Source organism: Saimiri boliviensis, chromosome 21 (assembly GCF_048565385.1).
Source record: "Saimiri boliviensis isolate mSaiBol1 chromosome 21, mSaiBol1.pri, whole genome shotgun sequence".
NCBI lineage: Eukaryota > Metazoa > Chordata > Mammalia > Primates > Cebidae > Saimiri > Saimiri boliviensis.
In genome coordinates, this window is record NC_133469.1 from 14,650,217 (window position 1) to 14,668,587 (window position 18,371).

Below are 18,371 nucleotides of genomic sequence, written 5' to 3' on the forward strand. Positions count from 1 at the left end.
TGGTTGCCCCCGGAGGTGACGCTGAGGCCCGCCCTCTGAGGAAGTGACGACAGGAGTGCCCTTGACAGGGAGGGCTGGGTTGTGCATCCCTCCGCTGGCCGTGCAGGGAGGTAGGAGCCCCGTGGGGGTGGCCCGAGGTAGTGTCGAGGCTGTTGCATGCCGCTAGCGCGTTCCTGCGCAGGCTGGCGGCTGGGCGGGCGGAGGCCCCGGGCGGGGGGACCTGGCTCGCCGGAGAGCCGGGGTCCCTGGTAGGTCTGTTTTTACCCAATTCCCTCCACACATGTCCCTTCTTGATTGGTTCCCTCCAGTACTTGTCTCTTGGTTTTTGGTTCCTCTCACACTCTTAGTTCCTCCTTGAATTGTCACGTGTCATCATTCCCGATCCTTTTATCCTCCTAATCTCCCGTTAAAACACGTTTTCAAAGAGCAATAGATGGAGTGAGGACTTGGCGGACGACCCTAGGTTCCAATGTTGGCTGTCACTTAATAGCGGGGGTGCTTTGGGCATGTCGCTTAACTTGCTTGAGCCTCGGATTCCTTTCCTTATTTGCGATATGGGCACTACAATAGCAACTTCCTCAGAGTTGCTGTAGGAAGACCCATAATGCATGTAAGGCCCTTGGCCCTTAGCAGGCGCACCATAAATATTGGTTTATTCCTCTCATTCTTCTGTTATAATCTAAATCCTGATTTCTTCTTGGTTGTGAAGCCAGTTTTCCTGTCCTGGTTTGCTTCGCTATTCCTTCCCTTTGATTCTCATTGCTTCGTCACTTCACTACAAATCTTACATATTATTTCCTTGCATTTTGCTTCCAACTCTGCCTCATCTTGAACCCCAAGTACTCCCCAAATCCCTTTCTTTTTCTAGTGTGTTGCCTTCCTTTTTGCGTACCCCAGTTGTTCCCCCTCTTTCCCTCACAGATGGCTCAGCGACTTCTCCTGAGGAGGTTCCTGGCCTCAGTGGTCTCCAGGAAGCCCTCTCGGGGTTGGTGGCCACCCCCCACTTCCAGAGCCCTGCAGACCCCTGGTGGCCTGACTGTAACACCCAACCCAGCCCGGACAATATACACCACCAGGATCTCCTTGACGACCTTTAATATCCAGGATGGACCTGACTTTCAAGACCGAGTGGTCAACAGTGAGACGCCAGTGGTTGTGGATTTCCATGCACAGTGAGTACTGGGGGTCCATGGAAGACTAGGGTCCTACATCTTCAACTGTTTATTGAACGCCTGCTACGTCCCAGGACCGTATTTCATGTCGCTCATATGTAGACTCATTACAAAGACTGTTCAGACCCAGTCCCTGCCCTCAAGGGGAATGCGGACTGGTAGAAGACAGATGAGTGAACAGTCTGCAAAGCTGACTGTGGTTAGTGCTGGGAAACACATGTTGTGTTCTCACTGCCCAGAAAGCTCAGCAGCATCTTCTGCATGGACCAGAGTTGGAAAAATACAACTGTAGTGTCACCTTGCTTTTGGTGTATACCAGTTCCTGGCCCTGCAGATAAGCTGATTTTAACATCTTGCATGAAAACTGTGGGGAGGGCTGGCAAAAAGTTATCAGTGTTGGCCTGGCATGGTGGCTCATGCTGGTAATCCCAGCACTTTGGTAGGCTGAGGTGGGTGGATCATTTGAGATCAGGTGTTTGAGACCAACCTGATAACCAAACCCTGTCTACTAAAGATAGAAAAGTAGCCAGGGGTGGTGGGGTGCACCTGTAATCCCAGCTACCTGGGAGGCTGAGGCAGGAGAATCACTTGAACCCAGGAGGCGGAGGTTGCAGTGAGCCAAGATCATGCCATTGCACTCCAGCCTGGGCAAAAAGAGCGCAACTCTGTCTCAAAAAAAAAAAAAAAAAACAAAACATCAATGTCACTGCCATGGTGCCCAAGCATACAGAGCATACGAAGGAGTTTCCTTTCAGTTCTGAGTTTGTTTTTGAGAGAAATATTTAAGTGCCTCTGCCCTTCTGATTTTTAGCCTGGCTTTTTTCATTTCTAGACCTTTGGGGCCTGGCTAGACACCTAATACACAAAAGCTGGACAAAGCCCTCTGAATGAGGCATCCTGGGAGGAACCAGTGAAGCATAAGTTACAAAATCAGGGGCCTTCAGGTCAGTCTCAGTGGCTCACACCTGTAATCCCAGTACTTTGGGAGGCCAAGGGAGGCGGATCACCTGAGGTCAGGAGTTCAAGACCTACCTAGCCAACATGGTGAAACCCTGTCTCTACTAAAAATACAAAAAATTAGCCAGGTGTGGTGGCAGGCGCCTGTAATCCCAGCTACCCAGGAGGCTGAGGCAGGAGAATTGCTTGAACCCAGGAAGTGGAGGTTGCAGTGAGCCGAGATCGCGCCGTCGTACTCTAGCCTGTCAAAAAAGTGAAACTCGATCTCAGGGAAAAAAAGATATTAAAGGGCCATCTGGGCAGGTATCTGACAGATTATTTTGCTGTCTTTCTAGTTCTTTCTCTGACTCACCCTGTGGCCTTGGACAGGCAACTTGATATTCTTGTGTACCCTTTCTTCACTTGTAATAGGAGTTAAGGTCTTACACAAAGGGATTCTAGGTCTTATGAGTTGTTTTTATTTATTTATTTTTTGAAACAAGGTCTCACTTTGTCACCCTGGCTAGGGCGTAGAGTGCAGTGGTACAATCAAGGCTTACTGCAGTCTCTACCTCTTGATTTCAAGCAGTCCTCCCATCTTGGCTCCCAAAGTGCTGGGATTACAGGCGTGAACCACTGCACCAGGCCTGAGGGTTTTTTTTTTTCTTTTTTCTTTTGAGACAGAGTCTTACTCTGTTGCCCAGGCTGGAGTACAGTGGCACCATCAGCTCACTGCAACCTCTGCCTCCCGGGTTCAAGCGATTCTCCTGCCTCAGCCTCTCAAGTAGTTGGGACTACAGAAGCCCATTACCACACCCAGCTAATTTTTTTGTATTTTTAGTAGAGATGGGGTTTTGCCATATTGGCCAGGCTGGTCTCCTGACCTCAGGTGATCCACCCGCCTCGGCCTTCCAGAGTGCTGGGATTACAAGTGTAAGCCACTACACCTGGCCTGTTCTCTGCATTTAAAACCATTAGGCCTGGTTGGGTGCAGTGTGTGCCACACCTGCTACTCGGAAGGCTAAAGCCGGAGAGTCACTGGAACCCAGGAGGCGGAGGTTGCAGTAAGCCGAGATCGTGCCATTGCACTCCAGCCTGGGCAACAGAGTGAGACTCCATCTCAAAAATAAATAAATTCTGCGAATGAAATATGAGTTGTCAGCCAGGGGTTTGTGAAAGGTGGAACTATTTTGCCTTCCTGGTATAGTGAGCAGTCCAGAGAGGGCTTCCAAAATGAGCAATAAATGGAGTAATGCCTCATTTTGTTCAGTAAGGAAGTGAAGTGTGAGTTGTTCATTCAGTGTCAGGCACTTTCCTTGGTGCCACATACATAGAGATGACAGCACCAGGCCTGTCTTGGATGAGCTCGCCAGCAAGAAGGGAATACCTGTGATTAGGGCAGTGCTAGTGGTCTACTCGGGCTGTGGGATCGCCGAGTAGCCTGGGGATGAAAGAAAACACTTTTTTTTTTTTCTTTTTTGTTTTGTTTTGCTTTTTTTGTTGTTGTTTTGTTGTTGTTTGAGTGGAGTCTTGCTCTGTCACCAGGTGCCAGGCTGGAGTGCAGTGGCGCAAACTCGGCTCACTGCAACATTTGCCTCCCGGGTTCAAGCAATGCTCCTGCCTCAGTCTCCCAAGTAGCTGGGACTACAGGCACACGCCACTATGCCCAGTTATTTTTTGTATTTCTTAGTAGAAACGGGGTTTCACCATGTTGGCCAGGATGAACTTGATCTCTTGACCTCATGATCCGCTCGCCTCGGCCTCCCAAAGTGCTGGGATTACAGGCGTGAGCCACCACACCCAACCTGCTTTGTTTTTTGAGACGGAATCTTGCTCTGTCGCCCAGGCTGGAGTGTAGTGGCATGATCTCAGCTCACTTAAACCTCTGCCTCCTGGGTTCAAGCATTTCTGCCTCAGCCTCCCTAGTAGCTGGGATTATAGGTGCACACCACCACACCCAGCTAATTTTTGTATTTTTAGTAGACACGGCTTTCACCTGTTGGCCAGGCTGGTCTCAAACTCCTGACTTCAAGTGATCCACTCACCTTGGCCTCCCAAAGTGCTGGGATCATGGGTTTGGGCCACCGAGCTCAGCCAAAGAGAACACTTTCAACACAGCTTTGGGTTGTGATTGATCCCAACTGGGCCTCTCTAATTTTGCACAGGTTTCTTAACTCGTATGAGCCTCAGTCTCTTTGGAAGGTGCGTTCTCTCTGCAAAGTTGAGGGTTATGTTTGGTAAGAGCAGAACAAGTACTTCCACAGGGACTGGCATGTTGTAGACACTCCTGGCCATTGGTTCCTGCCTTTTAGTTTTGAGTCCACACGGTGTTTGAAATAACCCCACGGCTTCCAACGAGTGTTTACCCACATTGCCTTCATCGATCTCTCATAATAGCTTTGATAGCCATAATCTCTTTTTCAGTTGGAGAAACTGGGGCCCCAGAGTAATCAGCAGGTTGGTGAGGAACCTCTGTTTGGACCTTTTAACTTCCAATCCCATCTTCTATAGTGTATATGACGCTATATTTATCTGAGATATACTGAAATAAGTCACTTTTATAAGAGTCTGTGATGAGACCTGTGTTTTAGAAGTCTGGCATCTGTGAAGATTACCGACGTGCAGAATCTCCTGGCATTACCATTTGGTGTGTTAATTTTTTTTTTTTTTTTTTTTTCATGAGGTGGAGTTTTGCTCTTGTCGCCCAGGCTGGAGTGCAATGGCACAATCTTGGCTCACTACAACCTCCACCTCTCAGGTTCAAGCAATTCTCCTGCCTCAGCCTCCCAAGTAACTGGGATTACAGGCGCCTGCCACCACTCCTGGCTAATGTTTTATATTTTCAGTAGAGACAGGGTGTCACTGTATTGGCCAGGCTGGTCTTGAACTCCTGACTTTGCTATCCACCCACCTCAGCCTCCCAAAGGGCTGGGATTACAGGCATGAGCCACTGCGCCCAGCCTGGTGTGTTCATTTTTAAACATGGTAAACAGAGACAATAAAGGCAAAAGATTCCTTGGAAAGATGCAGGTCTGGGGAGCCAGTAGGGGATGCGGAGTGCTCTTGTGACTGACGGGATGCTTCCTTTCTCGCCTTTGGAGGTGGTGTGGACCCTGCAAGATCCTGGGGCCGAGGTTAGAGAAGATGGTGGCCAAGCAGCACGGGAAGGTGGTGATGGCCAAGGTGGATATTGATGACCACACCGACCTTGCCATTGAGTATGAGGTATGGATTGGCAGGGGGTTGCCACAGGCCAGCCAGTGTAGGGTGCGTGAGGCCCAGGGGTAGCTGGTGTAGGAGATGTCTTGGGGAACACCAGGGAGCCAGTAAGCAGGGTGTCTTGGTTTTTCCAGAGGTTTTAGGAGCTCAGAGCACTTTGCAGAGGTGACCATTGATCCTCCAGGCCACCTGTCTCTCATCACCGCTTTTAGGAAGTAGATTATATGACCCCAAAACCCGAGATCATTCTCTTACTGTTGGACTTTGGTACACTCCATTATTCATCTACCCACGTGTTCAGGGTGCAGTCATTTGGGAGCTCAATGCACCAAGCATTTGTGATTCTGACACAAATAAGATGAGATCTTGTCTCTAAGCAGCTTGTAGTCTAGCAGGAAAGAACAGCAGGTAGAAAGATAGTCTCAGCATAGGATGAGAAGTGCTAAAAGAAGCGGTGCATGAAGGAAGAAGGGACTGATTGCTTGTGGAGGAGCTGGGCAGGGAATGCTTCACATTAGAGAGAAGCTCTGAGCTGAGCCGTGAAGGATGTGCAGGGAAGAAGGAAGGGTCGTCTCACATGGTTGATGTGTTTGTCCATTTATTCAGCAGATATTTGAGAGTCCCTCAAGCACCAGGTACTGTTACTTGGTGCTGAGGATAAGTAGTGAACAAAACTGACAAAAATCTCTGCCTTCACTGGAGTCCACATTCTAGTATTTTAAATCAGGGGTCAGCAAACTCTTTCTGTAAAGGACCAGTTGGTATTTGAGGCTTTGCAGGGCAATGGTCTCTGCTGCAACCATTCAGCTGCCTTGCAGCTGAAAGCAACCATAGACACTATACAAACAAATGAGCGTGGCTGTGTTCCAATAAAACTTTATCTACAAAAACAAGCAGTAGGCTGTATTGGGCCTGTGAACTGTAGTTCACTGACCACTGTTTTAGATAATAAGTTCAATGGAGAAAAATAACATCAGGAAAAGGGGATGGGAGTACTGAGTATGGGGCAGAGTTTCTTTTTTAAAGGGTAAGCTAGGGTGGATCTCCCTTTGAGCAAAAACAGGAAAGGAGTGAAGCATGTGGGTTTTTGGAAGTACCAGTCAGGCAAAGCAAAAGCCCTGAGGTCTGAGGAGCCTGGATTGCTTACAGACCAGCAGGGGCCAGATGCCTGGAGGTGTGTGGGGTGGGGGCACCCTTTGGGCCTTGGAGACTACTGTGCTGGAGAAAGGGGAGAGGTCTACTTTGGGTGGCCAGAGTGAAGAGCCAAGCACGGAGCTGGGGAAAGCAGACTACAGCCAGATTGAGAGGGGTCTCCGGATAGCCATGCTGAGGGTGGCACTGTTACAGAGCTAAGGTCGCACCTGGCAGCCTGTGGGCCCAATCTGGCTCACAGACACTTTTACTCTGGCACTCAAAAGTATTTTAAAGTAATAGGAACCAGATGCTGATATTTGAAACTCATATTTCATGTGAAAATCTAGATTTCTGGTTTTCTTGAAATACCTTTTTGTTTTTGTTTTGTTTTGTTTTGAGACTCGCTCTGTCGCCCAGGCTGGAGTGTAGTGGCGAGATCTTGGCTCGCTGCAACCTCCGCCTCCCAGGTTCAAGCAATCCTCCTGCCACAGCTTCCCGAGTAGCTGGGATTACAGGTGCCCACCACCACACCCAGCTAATTTTTTGTATTTTTAGTAGAGATGGGGTTTCACCATGTTAGCCAGGATGGTCTCGATCTCCTAACCTCGTGATCCACCCACCTCGACCTTCCAAAGTGCTAGGATTACAGGCATGAACCACTGCATCCAGCCTTCTTTTTTTTTTTTTTTTTTTTTTTTTTTTTTTTTTTTTTGAGTCTTGCCCTATTGCCCAGGCTGGAGTGCTGTCACTGCAACCTCCACCTCCCAGGTTCAAACGATTCTCCTGCCTCAGCCTCCTGAGTAGCTGGGATTACAGGCACTTGCCACCACACCCTGCTAATTTTTTGTATTTTTAGTGAAGATGGGGTTTCACCATGTTGGCCAGGCTGGTCTTGAACTCCTGACCTTGTGATCCGCCCACCTTGGCCTCCCAAAGTGCTGGGATTGTAGGTATGAGCCACCATGCCCAGCCTGCACCTGGCCTTCTTGAAATATCTCAACCTAGCTGGAGTGAGCCTTCACCCCTCCCTCCTTCCTCCTCCAGGTAACAAGTGACTGAAAGAGAAGGCCGTTTTCTTCTTCAGGGTTTACAAGTCAAGTCCTCACTCTCACTAGACCAGCTCAAATAGAGGCATCCATCCTTTATCTAGTCTGCTGTGGCAGGAAATGGGTGGTGGGGGAGGGGTGAGAATAGGCTGGCTACCCCTTGAGCCAGGCAGGGAGTGGGGAGTGATTACCCAAAGGAATGTCAGTCTTTGATGACCAAAAGCAGGGGAGATGCAGACCAGGCGACAAACTCGATGGTAACTGCAGGTGGCCACTGGAGCAGACCTGCCTTGGGAGTTGGTAACTGAGGGCTGCTTACAGGGCCTGGAGGAGGGCTGAGTCACTTTTTCAAGAAATTTGGCCAATGGCTGCTCAGTCAAGGAGGCAGCTGTCTGCCCATTTGGACGCCCCTAGCTTTCCCCTGCCTTTCTTTTTTTTTTTTTTTTTTTTTTTGAGACGGAGTTTTGCTCTTGTTACCCAGGCTGGAGTGCAATGGCGCGATCTCGGCTCACCGCAACCTCCGCCTCCTGGGTTCAGGCAATTCTCCTGTCTCAGCCTCCTGAGTAGCTTGGATTACAGGCATGTGCCACCATGCCCAGCTACTTTTTTGTATTTTTAATAGAGACGGGGTTTCACCATGTTGACCAGGATGGTCTCGATCTCTTGACCTCGTGATCCACCCGCCTCGGCCTCCCAAAGTGCTGGGATTACAGGCTTGAGCCACCGCGCCCGGCCTCCCCTGCCTTTCTATGCCTCAGTAAGAGCCCAGGCTGGGGCTCCTAGCGCCTCCCACAGGTTATGCGTGGGCTTCAGATGTCTCCGGCCTCCTCCTGGCTCTGCCAGACACCGCTGCTTTAGCCTCAGCCAATGTGTTAATAACTATTCAGCAGACACCCCCTGAGGGCCAGCCGTGTGCAGGGACTATGGTAACTACTGTGAGTGCAAAGAAGACCACAGGCCCCACCCCAGTGTCTTGTGGGGTGGCGGGAATGCCAAGGACCGTTACTGGAGCCTGTTGTGGGCACTGAAGTCCGGGCCGTGAAGCCTGGGAGGTGAGAGGGAATGCCTCTTGTGGAATCCTCTCAATCCCCCGCTACCGCCCCCACCACCTTGGCCTCCCAAAGTGCTGGGATTATAGGCGTAAACCATCGCGCCGGGCAGACGTGAGTGCCCTTTAAGAAGCATTGCAAAAATACACCCAAGTGACAGGAAGGGTGAAAAAGTCACCTATAATCAGATCATTCAGACACCACCACAGTCACACTTTGGGGTAACTTGTCTGAACTTTTTTGTTTTTTTCTTTCTTGGTTTTTCGTTTTTGTTTTTGTTTTGAGACAGAGTTTCACTATTGTTGCCCAGGCTGGAGTGCAATGGCATGATCTTGGCTCACTGCAGCCTCCGTCTCCTGAGTTCAAATGATTCTTTGGCCTCAGCCTCCCGAGTAGCTGGGATCACAGCTGTGTGCCACCACGCCTGACTAATGTTTGTACTTTTAGTAGAGATGGAGTTTTGCCATGTTGGCCAGGCTAGTCTTGAACTCCTGACCTCGGGTAATCTGGCCTCCCAAAGTATTGGTGTTACAGGCGTGAGCCACTGTGCCTGGCCACATTTTTTTGCTTTTTAATCTTCCATATTTCTTTTTTTTTTTTTTTTTTTTTTTTGAGACAGAGTCTCCCTCTGTTGCCAGGCTGGAGTGCAGTAGCGCCATCTTGGCTCACTGCAACCTCCACTGCGTGGATTCAAGCAATTCTCCTGCCTCAGCCTCCCCAGTAGCTGGGGATTACAGGCACCCACCACCATGCCCAACTAATTTTTGTATTTTTAGTAAAGACAGTGTTTCCCCATGTTGGCCAGGCTGGTCTCGAACTCCTGACCTTGTGATCTGCCCGCCTTGGCCTCCCAAAGTGTTGGGATTACAGGCGTGAGCCACCGCCCCGGCCACCAAGACTGCATTTCTTTTTTTTTTTTTTTTTTTTTTTTTTGAGACGGAGTTTCGCTCTTGTTACCCAGGCTGGAGTGCAATGGCGCGATCTCGGCTCACCGCAACTTCCGCCTCCTGGGTTCAAGCAATTCTCCTGCCTCAGCCTCCTGAGTAGCTGGGATTACAGGCACGTGCCACCATGCCCAGCTAATTTTTTGTATTTTTAGTAGAGATGGGGTTTCACCATGTTGACCAGGATGGTCTCGATCTCTCGACCTTGTGATCCACCCGTCTCGGCCTCCCAAAGTGCTGGGATTACAAGCTTGAGCCACCACGCCTGGCCAAGACTGCATTTCTAACAAGCTCTCAGGTGATGCCAAGGCTGGCCATCCTGAGCCAACATGGAGAAGCCAAAGTTCTTTTTTTTTTTTTTTTTTGAGACAGAGTCTCGCTCTGTTGCCAAGCCTGGAGTACAGTAGCGCTATCTCATCTCACTGCAACCTCCGCCCCCCAGGTTCAAGCGATTCTCCTGCCTCAGTGTCCTGAGTAGCTAAGACTATAGGCACCTGCCACCACATCTGGCTGATTTTTGTATTTTTTTTTTTTTTTTTGAGACGGAGTTTCGCTCTTGTTGCCCAGGCTGGAGTGCAATGGTGCGCTCTCGGCTCACCGCAACCTCCGCCTCCTGGGTTCAGGCAATTCTCCTGCCTCAGCCTCCTGAGTAGCTGGGATTACAGGCACACGCCACCTTGCCCAGCTAATTTTTTGTATTTTTAGCAGAGACGGGGTTTCACCATGTTGACCAGGATGGTCTCGATCTCTTGACCTCGTGATCCACCCGCCTCGGCCTCCCAAAGTGCTGGGATTACAGGCTTGAGCCACCGCGCCCGGCCGATTTTTCTATTTTTAATAGAGACAGGGTTTCACCATGTTGGCCAGGCTGGTCTCGAACTCCTGACCTCGTGATCCACCCTCCTCGGCCTCCAAAAGTGCTGGGATTACAGGCATGAGCCACCATGCCCAGCCTGAAGCCAAAGTTCTGAAAGCCCTGAAGTGACTCTCTGGTTTTGAAGGCCCTGGACTGACTTTCTGTGAGGAGGAACTGCCCTTCAGAAGTCTCAGCTGCCGCTCTCAGCACAGACTGCTTGCCAATGAGAAAGTTCACTGGACAAATGTATAATGGCATGTGTCCATCATTCCAGTGCCATACAGAGTTCCACCACCCTCAGCTCCCCTGCTCTCCAGCAGTTCACTCTCCTTCCCACCCCTCATGTCCCTTAACCCCCCAGCAGGCAGTGATGGCTTTTTTGTTGTTCTTTTTGAGGATTGTATGGTTTTAGGGCAGTTTTAGGTTGACGGCAAAGTTGAGAGGAAGGGGAAGGTACAGAGACTTCCTACGTGACCCCTGCCTTCCCGCATCTACAGCCTCCCCACTATCAACAGCCTCCACCAGGTGATCCGTTTGTCACAACTGATGAACATACACTGACATCATTATCCCCCAAAGCCAGAAGTTTACATTGGGAGTCACTCTTGGTGTTGCGCCTTCTGTGGGTTTGGACAAGTGTGTAATAACTGGTGGCCACCATTCTAGCATCATACAGAGTCATTTCACTGCCTCTGTCCTCTGTGCTCTGCCTCTTCATCTCTCCTTCCTCCTCCGTCCAGCCCTGGCAACTCTGGATCTTTTCACTGTCTCCCTAATTTTGTGAGAATGTCGTGTCGTTGGATTTGATTTTTTCAATAATAATTTTTCCAAGAACCGTCTCATATCTAAAAGGTTTTACAAAACACTTGGCATTTTGCATTTGAAGCATGAGGTCCTTTAATGTGTCCCCACATGTTCTTCCCCCTCCTGGGACTCAGTAGATGTCTCTGACTCTTTGCTCCTGGGCAGAAGCACAGCAGAGTTTGATGCCCTGGACTTCAAAGTCGAACAGATCTTGTTTCAGTTCCTAGCCCTTTTTTTTTTTTTTTTCTGAGATGGAGTCTCACGCTTTCACCCAGGCTGGAATGAAGTGGTGCGATCTCAGCTCACTGCAACCTCTGCTTCCCGGGTTCAAGCAATTCTCCTGCCTCAGCCTCCCAAGTAGCTGGGATTACAGGTGCTTACCACCATCCCTGGCTAATTTTTGTATTTTTAGTAGAAACCGGGTTTCACCATGTTGGCCAGGCTGGTCTTGAACTCCTGACCTCAGATGATTCACCTGCCTCGGCCTCCCAAAGTGCTGGGATTATAGGCGTGAGCCACCGTGCCTGGCCTTGTTTGTTTGTTTTGAGATAGTGTCTCACAGCATTACCCACCCTGGAGTGCCACGGCACAATCTCAGCTCATTGCAACCTCTGCTTCCTGGGTTCAAGCCATTCTCCTGCCTCAGCCTCCTGAGTAGCTGGTACTACAGGCATGCGCCACCATGACCTGCTAATTTTTGTATTTTTAGTAGAGACGGGGTTTCCCTTTGTTGGCCAGACTGGTCTCGAACTCCTGACCTTAGATGATCTGCCTTCCTAGTCTTCCCAAAGTGCTGAGATTACAGGCATGAGCCGCCACACCCAGCATACACCACATCATTTTGCACTAATTGCTCAGCCTTTGAGCCTCACAATTCTCATCATTAAAATGACCCTGCCCACAACCAGGAGTGTGTGAGATAGCATATGCAGGTGTTTATATCATCCCTAACACAAAAAAGCACCCAGTACGTGACAGTGATCTTTTCCTTTTAACCCTGTAATGAGCCCAGGAGGAGGTGCAGGGTCCTGCAGCACCTAGCACTGTGCCTTTCCCTTGGTAGGTCCTTAGCTGAGTTAACAGATGGATGCGATCGAGGTGAGACAGAAGACGTGCCAGGACATCGAGCTCAGTGGTGGTGCAGGCGGGCCGTGGGTTAGTGGAAAGAGACTACACACACATACACACTCCTGCCCCGAGTGTAGAGGGTCTTTATCCAAGAATAGGAGGTTCTGGCCCGGTGCAGTGGCTCATGCCTGTAATCCCAGCACTTCGGGAGGCCGAGATGAGCAGATCACCTGAGGTCGGGGTTCAAGACCAGGCCTGACTAACATGGAGAAACCTCATCTCTACTAAAAATACTAAATTAGCCAGACATGGTGGCACGTGCCTGTAATCCCAGCTACTTGGGAGGCTGCAGTGGGAGAATTGCTTGAACCCAGGAGGCAGAGGTTATGGTGAGCCAAGATTGTGTCATTGCAGTCCAGCCTGGGCAACAAGAGCGAAACTCCATCTCAGAAAAAAAAAAAATAATAAAAATAGGAGGTTCCAGGTAGCTTCCTGGAACAGGACAGGCACGCAAACGTTTCACACTCAAAACATTCCAGAAGAATGTGCCACAGCCCTGTGCACTTCTACGTAAGGCAGTGTTTACAGGCACTGGCCCCTCCTGATGTGTGAGCCAAACACAGGAGCAGCAGAGCCTCAGCCACCTCCTCGGGGAGAGGGAAGTCCCATTCCATCCCAGGTTTCCTGTGAGCCCCTAGCATGAGGGATGTTTGTGTGTGCATGCGTGTGTGCATGCACGTGTGCATACGCATGTGTGTTTAAGCTCAACTTAAAAAATACCTTGATCAGTAATGACTACACCTCCATTCACAGCACGTCCGCTGTATACCTGATAACCAGCAAGGTCTGTGCGTGTTCAAGCATGTGTGGAGGTTTACATGAGTGCGATCATTATGCATTATGGCCTTCATCTGGAGGTCTTTTTTGTTTGTTTGTTTGTTTGTTTTTGGTAGAGACAAGGGCTTGCTGTATTTCCCTGGCTGCTCTCGAACTCCTGACCTCAAGCAGTCCTGCCTTGGCCTCCCAAAGTGCTTGGGGTTACAGGTGTGAGCCACTGTGCTTGTCCCTATCTGGAGTTCTTAAGGAACGCAAAGTCCACTCTCTGAGCCTCTTCAGTGAGCTTAGAGTCCTGCCATGAAAAAAGGCCACTTATACAGTGACATAAAGCGTTTATTTTAATTAAAAGAATAGGGCAGCAGTGTGCAGGTGGGAGCCAGAGGTTGAGCTCTGCTTCTGCTGGGAGATCCCGGCTTTGGGCGCTCCAGCGGCCTTTGCAGACCACTAGAGGGCACAAAAGAATGCCGACGAAGGCCCGGGTGGCTTCAGGCGCTCCCTGGAGCCTCCTGGAGCAAGCTCTTTCTTGGGCCCTGCTCTGCCTAGCGACAGAGTCTGCCACCCCCATCAGCCCAGGGACAGCCTTTGAAGGGGCCTGAGGCACTAACAATGACAAGGACTGTGTCCTCTGACCTCTGTTTGTCCCCAAAGTGCCCATGAGGAGTGGGGTGCGGGGCCTGCCACGTAAAGTTAGTAGGTGAGGGCGGGACAGTCTGGCCTGCATGCCTTTCTAACTACCACGTGCATAGTTTTTGCACACTACTTACTGGCTTCCAAGATGGCCGTGTCGGGGCAGCACTGGGATATGCAAGGACCTGGTATGTTTGTATAAATATCTGCTGTTACTTTGTAGTTAACTTGTGCGCAAGAAGTCTGTGTTTATCTTGTTCTGTTTATTTTTATATTATTTTATTTTATTTTATTTTATTTTATTTTATTTTATTTTGGAGTGGGGGTGGAGTCTTGCTCAGTCACCCAGGCTGGAGTGCAATGGCGCAGTCTCGGCTCACTGCAACCTCTGCCTCAAGCGATTCTCCTGCCTCGGCCTCCCAAGTAGCTGGGACTACAGGCATGCACCACCACACCCGGCTAATTTTTGTATTTTAGTAGAAATGAGATTTCACCATGTTGGTCAGGCTGGTCTTGAACTCCTGACCTCAAGTGAGCTGCCTGCCTCAGCTTCCCAAAGTGCTAGGATTATAGGCATGAACCACTGGGCCCAGCCTGTCTTGTTCTGTTTAAATGGTAAATGGTTTTCACAAATACCAGGCAGGGATTCCAGGCAGCAGAGACCTCACGATGCCAGTCTGGTGGCCCACAGACTCACCTGAATTCTGTGTAACCTATGCAGGTCCCTGAGGGAACTGAGTAAATTCTTCCCAGACCAAGAATGTTGTCCCTGCCATCTGCCTGTATCCCGCTAATAAGCGTCAGGTCGTGTATGGCCAAACCTCTCCTCTCACGCGGTCCAGTAGATGTCCCTGAGTTTCTGGCCCCTGTCACTCATCATGGCAGCAAGCTAACATGCTCTCATGGGGGCTGTGTTAGACTTTTCCTCGTGATCTCTGTAGCCACTGTTTTTTTGAGTGCCCACTGTGTGCCAGGCACAGTGCCAGGTTCCTACCCTTATTTGCCGGGTGCTGTGCTGAGCCGAGCCTTTACTCTCATTATTTCATTCAGCCTTCACACCCTCTAATGGAAGTGCCATTAGTATCTCCATTTCGCATCTGAGAACACTGAGGCTTAGAGCTCTGAGGGGCGTGCCCCAGCTCACCAGGCTGATAGGAGCCGGATCAGGTCAGCCAGAACCTCAGCTCTGCTTGCTTGCTTGCCTTCTCCTTTCTTTCTGTCTCTCTCCTTCCTTCCTTTCCTTTCTTTCTTTCTTTCAAGATGGAGTCTCACTCTGCCACCCAGGCTGGAATGCAGTGGTGCAATCTCTGCTGACTCCAACCTTCACCTCCCGGGTTCAAGCAATTCTCTCACCTCAGCCTCCCAAGTAGCTGGGATTACAGGCGCCTGCCACTGCCCCCGACTAATTTTTTATATTTTTAGTAGAGACAGGGTTTCACCATGTTGGCCAGGCTAGTCTCAAACTCCTGACTTCAAGTGAAACGATCTGCCAGCCTCGGCCTCCCAAAGTGCCGGGATTACAGGCGTGAGCCACTGCGCCCAGCCTCAGCTCTGCTTTATATGCGAATCGTTCTACTTCTTGGGGTGCTGGTTTGTATTGAGGCAGGGTCTTACTCTGTCACCACGGCTGGAGTGCAATGGCATGATCACAGTACACGGCAGCCTCAGTCTCCCAGACTCAAGTGACTCTCCTGCCCCAGCCTCCCAACTATGGGCGTACAGGCTCGTACCACTTGGCCTGGGAATTTTGGGGGAGCGGGTTTTAGTAAATACAAGGTTTCACTCTGTTGCCCAGGCTGCTCTGGAACTCAAGCAATCCTCAGTCTCCTAAAGGGCTGGGATTGTAGGTGTAAGCCACTGTGCCCAGCCTATTCTTGAATCTTTGATGTCCATCCCAAACCCTAAAGGTAGACATTACTCTCATTTTATGGAAAAGGATACTGAGGCTCGGAAAGGTGCTGTGCCCTGGCCAAGGCCCACTGCTAGTGAATGCAAAGCCAGGACTCGAACTGTCCCCCAGCTGATCTCCCCTGGGGCTAGGCTTTCCCTTAACTCCTCCCTGCCCCAGCCCTGGCCTGCAGCTGCATGAGTTATTTCCATCTCTCCTGTCATTCCAGCAAAACCACTGGGCCAGTGAGTCAGTCTTGTGGTTGAGGGAGGAAGGGTACTGTTGCGAGCTCACAGTGGAAGAAGTTTCTTCAGCGGGTGGCCCTCGGGCCCTGCAGTACCCATGCACCAAGGGAAGAGCCACGTTCCTCTAGGCCTGCCCGTGGCTTTGGGAGGTCGATGCCCTGGATAAGCCACCAGCCTTCCCCATAAAGGCCCAGGAATGGCAGTTGAGAAGAGCTCACTTCCGATTCACTTGGACCCCCTCGTCTTCCCCACCAGGTGTCGGCGGTACCCACTGTGCTGGCCATGAAGAATGGGGACGTGGTGGACAAGTTTGTGGGCATCAAGGATGAGGATCAGCTGGAGGCCTTCCTGAAGAAGCTGATTGGCTGACACACAGGGGCGAGTCCTGATTCCCTTGCCCATGCGTGGGACCCCAGTAGAACTCAGCCCTTCTGTGCCGGCCCTTGCTGTCACCTCCCTCCTGTCTGGCCCCTGGGGCCCGTGCTTAGAGCCCAGGCTACAGCTGTGAGTGCTTCCAAGCTGGCGGACCACCCAGGGGCTGCCAGAGGATGGTGCTGCTGCTGATCCGGGGACCGACCGCTGTCTTCCCTCCCACACACCTTTCGTCCCCTCCCTCTAGGGCCTGTGGCAGTTCTCCCAGGATGTGTGGAGAGAGCCTGGGCCAGCCCACAGCGCTCCTGGTCAGGCAGCCACACCTTGGTCCTCGTCTCTGGTCCTTTCTGATCTGAAGCCTCGTGCCTGGCTCATCTGTCACCTGCATTTCTCTTTCCTGTTACTGTTTTGTAAAAAGAAAAAGGAAGCCCAGACTAGCGAGAGTAATAGATAATTCTCTCTTTTTTTTTTTTTTTTTTTTTTGTAGGTCTGTAATAAAACACTTAGTCATCCCTTCCACCTCCTACTGTGAAGAGCAGACCCTGGGTCCCACACTGAAATCCCCTGCGGTAGCCCATCTGCACCCCCAAGAAGCCCCCCTCCCACCTAGCCTTCCAAGCAGAGGGGCAGAAAATCAGTGATGGGCTGGGGAGCCCTGCAGAGCCTTGACCCTGAAAGGCTTGAGGCACCTTGTTCACTTGTTCGCTGGCCTGTTGGTTCTCTGAGTAGGGGGCTTAACTGTGAACAAATCAGACCAATAAAGCAAGGGTCTGCAGTGTCGCATCTGCGTGGGCTCAGAGCACTTGTGACCCTTTCCCAGGGGGCATGTCCATTGTCCGTGCGCCCTCCCCTACCTCCACGACCCTCTCCAGACAGCCCCTCCTGTTCACGGACACTCTTGTTAGCAACAGCTACTATTCTGAGGATGCTATGTACACCATCTCGGGCCCTCCTAAAGCAAGAGGCTGTCGTCCCATCACCCTGATGAAGATACAGGCTCATGGGATGCAGAGCTGGGGTTTCTATCCAGATGTGGTTGCCTCTGAAACCCGGGCTCCCACAGCTGATCCCCTTGACCCTTCTGAGGCCTCCCCCACTGACGGGCTCCTGGCTGCCCCTGTGGGGATCAGGCTATCCTTTCCATGTGTGCCTGCAGGAACCTCTGGGCCTTGGGACCAGACAACCTCACTTGGCCCCCAGCTCCTTTGGCCATGGAGGAGTGTGCCAGGGGAACCAGGCTTACCAGCCCCTTCCCCTGCCTTGCTCCTAGGGCCAAGCTGTCATTAGGGCTCAGTTAACCTGGATGAAGCCCTGGCTTCCTGTGAGTCGGGTGCTTGACAGCAGGGGATGCTGACATCCTACCCTGTGGCCCCAGGGATCCTGAGGGTCTGGTGCTCTGTTCCCAGAGCCTCACCCTCTTCCTATTAGAACTGCCTGAGTTCTCCAGGGGCCCACCCAAGGACTGCCTTGAGAAGGCTTCTGACACAGGCAGGAGAGGGGGCCTGTGGCCTCTGAAGGACCCTAGGCCCCAGGGGCTGTCACAAGTACATGGAGATGACAGAACCAGCAACTGGCATCAGTGGAGACAGGAGCTCTTGGAGTGAACATCCTGCAAAGGCCAGGAGTCCCCAGTAAGATGAGCAGGGCCTGCCCAGGCTTAGGAGGCACCACCCAGGCACCTGGTGCTATTCTGAGGGTCTCAACTCACCACAGCCCCTTGGGGAGGTATCACCTTTCAGGTTCCATCTGAGACATGCCCCAAGATGTTGAGGAGCCTTCCCCAGGTCATGAAGCCCCTGAATGGCTGGGCTGGGATTTGAGGCCAGGCAGCCTTCTGTACCCACCCCCGGCACCACCCTCGCTGCCTCCCACCATCGGATAGAAGGTGGTGTGCATGTGATCTTCATCTCACAACTGGCAGCAAGGCAGGTGGTGGCAGCTCATTTGATAGAGTGGGAGCCGAGCAGATCGGAGGTTGAGTAACTTCCAAAGACACCCAGTGAGCCCAGGGTGGGGCCAGAGCAGTGCTGGGGCACCTTGACTCCCAGGCCCGGGCCCTTCCCACCGGCCCCCACTGCCACTCCTTAAAAGGCACTGTTTGCCACGCACTTTCTACACATTACCTCATTGAATTCCACTCTTGTGAGGTGAGCATTATTTCCATGTCATAAGCA

The 18,371-nt window shown here is 51.2% G+C and overlaps 1 protein-coding gene across 3 annotated transcripts; it reads left to right on the plus strand.

Annotated features, from left to right (window-relative positions):
- Positions 1-16,977, plus strand: TXN2 (thioredoxin 2). Of its 3 annotated transcripts, XM_010343506.3 has the most exons (5): positions 1-110; positions 922-1,172; positions 5,210-5,333; positions 16,081-16,203; positions 16,685-16,977. In XM_010343506.3, exons 2-4 carry the CDS (start codon positions 922-924, stop codon positions 16,192-16,194), a joined length of 489 nt encoding a protein of 162 aa, XP_010341808.1. In that variant the 5' UTR covers positions 1-110; the 3' UTR covers positions 16,195-16,203; positions 16,685-16,977. The 3 variants fall into 3 exon arrangements, with proteins under 3 accessions (XP_010341808.1, XP_003932962.1, XP_074247240.1); XM_003932913.4 differs by having other exon boundaries at positions 16,081-16,977; XM_074391139.1 differs by lacking the exon at positions 1-110 and adding an exon at positions 356-463 and having other exon boundaries at positions 16,081-16,977.
- Positions 16,978-18,371: the final 1,394 nt, after the last annotated feature.

What these genes read in the sequence shown, in the direction of transcription:
- TXN2 (XM_003932913.4), top strand. Translation starts at nt 922, where the DNA reads ATGGCTCAGCGACTTCTCCTGAGGAGGTTCCTGGCCTCAGTGGTCTCC. An exon ending in GTTGTGGATTTCCATGCACA is followed by an intron (nt 1,173 to 5,209) that starts GTGAGTACTGGG and finishes TCGCCTTTGGAG; the next exon opens with GTGGTGTGGACCCTGCAAGA. An exon ending in ACCTTGCCATTGAGTATGAG is followed by an intron (nt 5,334 to 16,080) that starts GTATGGATTGGC and finishes CTTCCCCACCAG; the next exon opens with GTGTCGGCGGTACCCACTGT.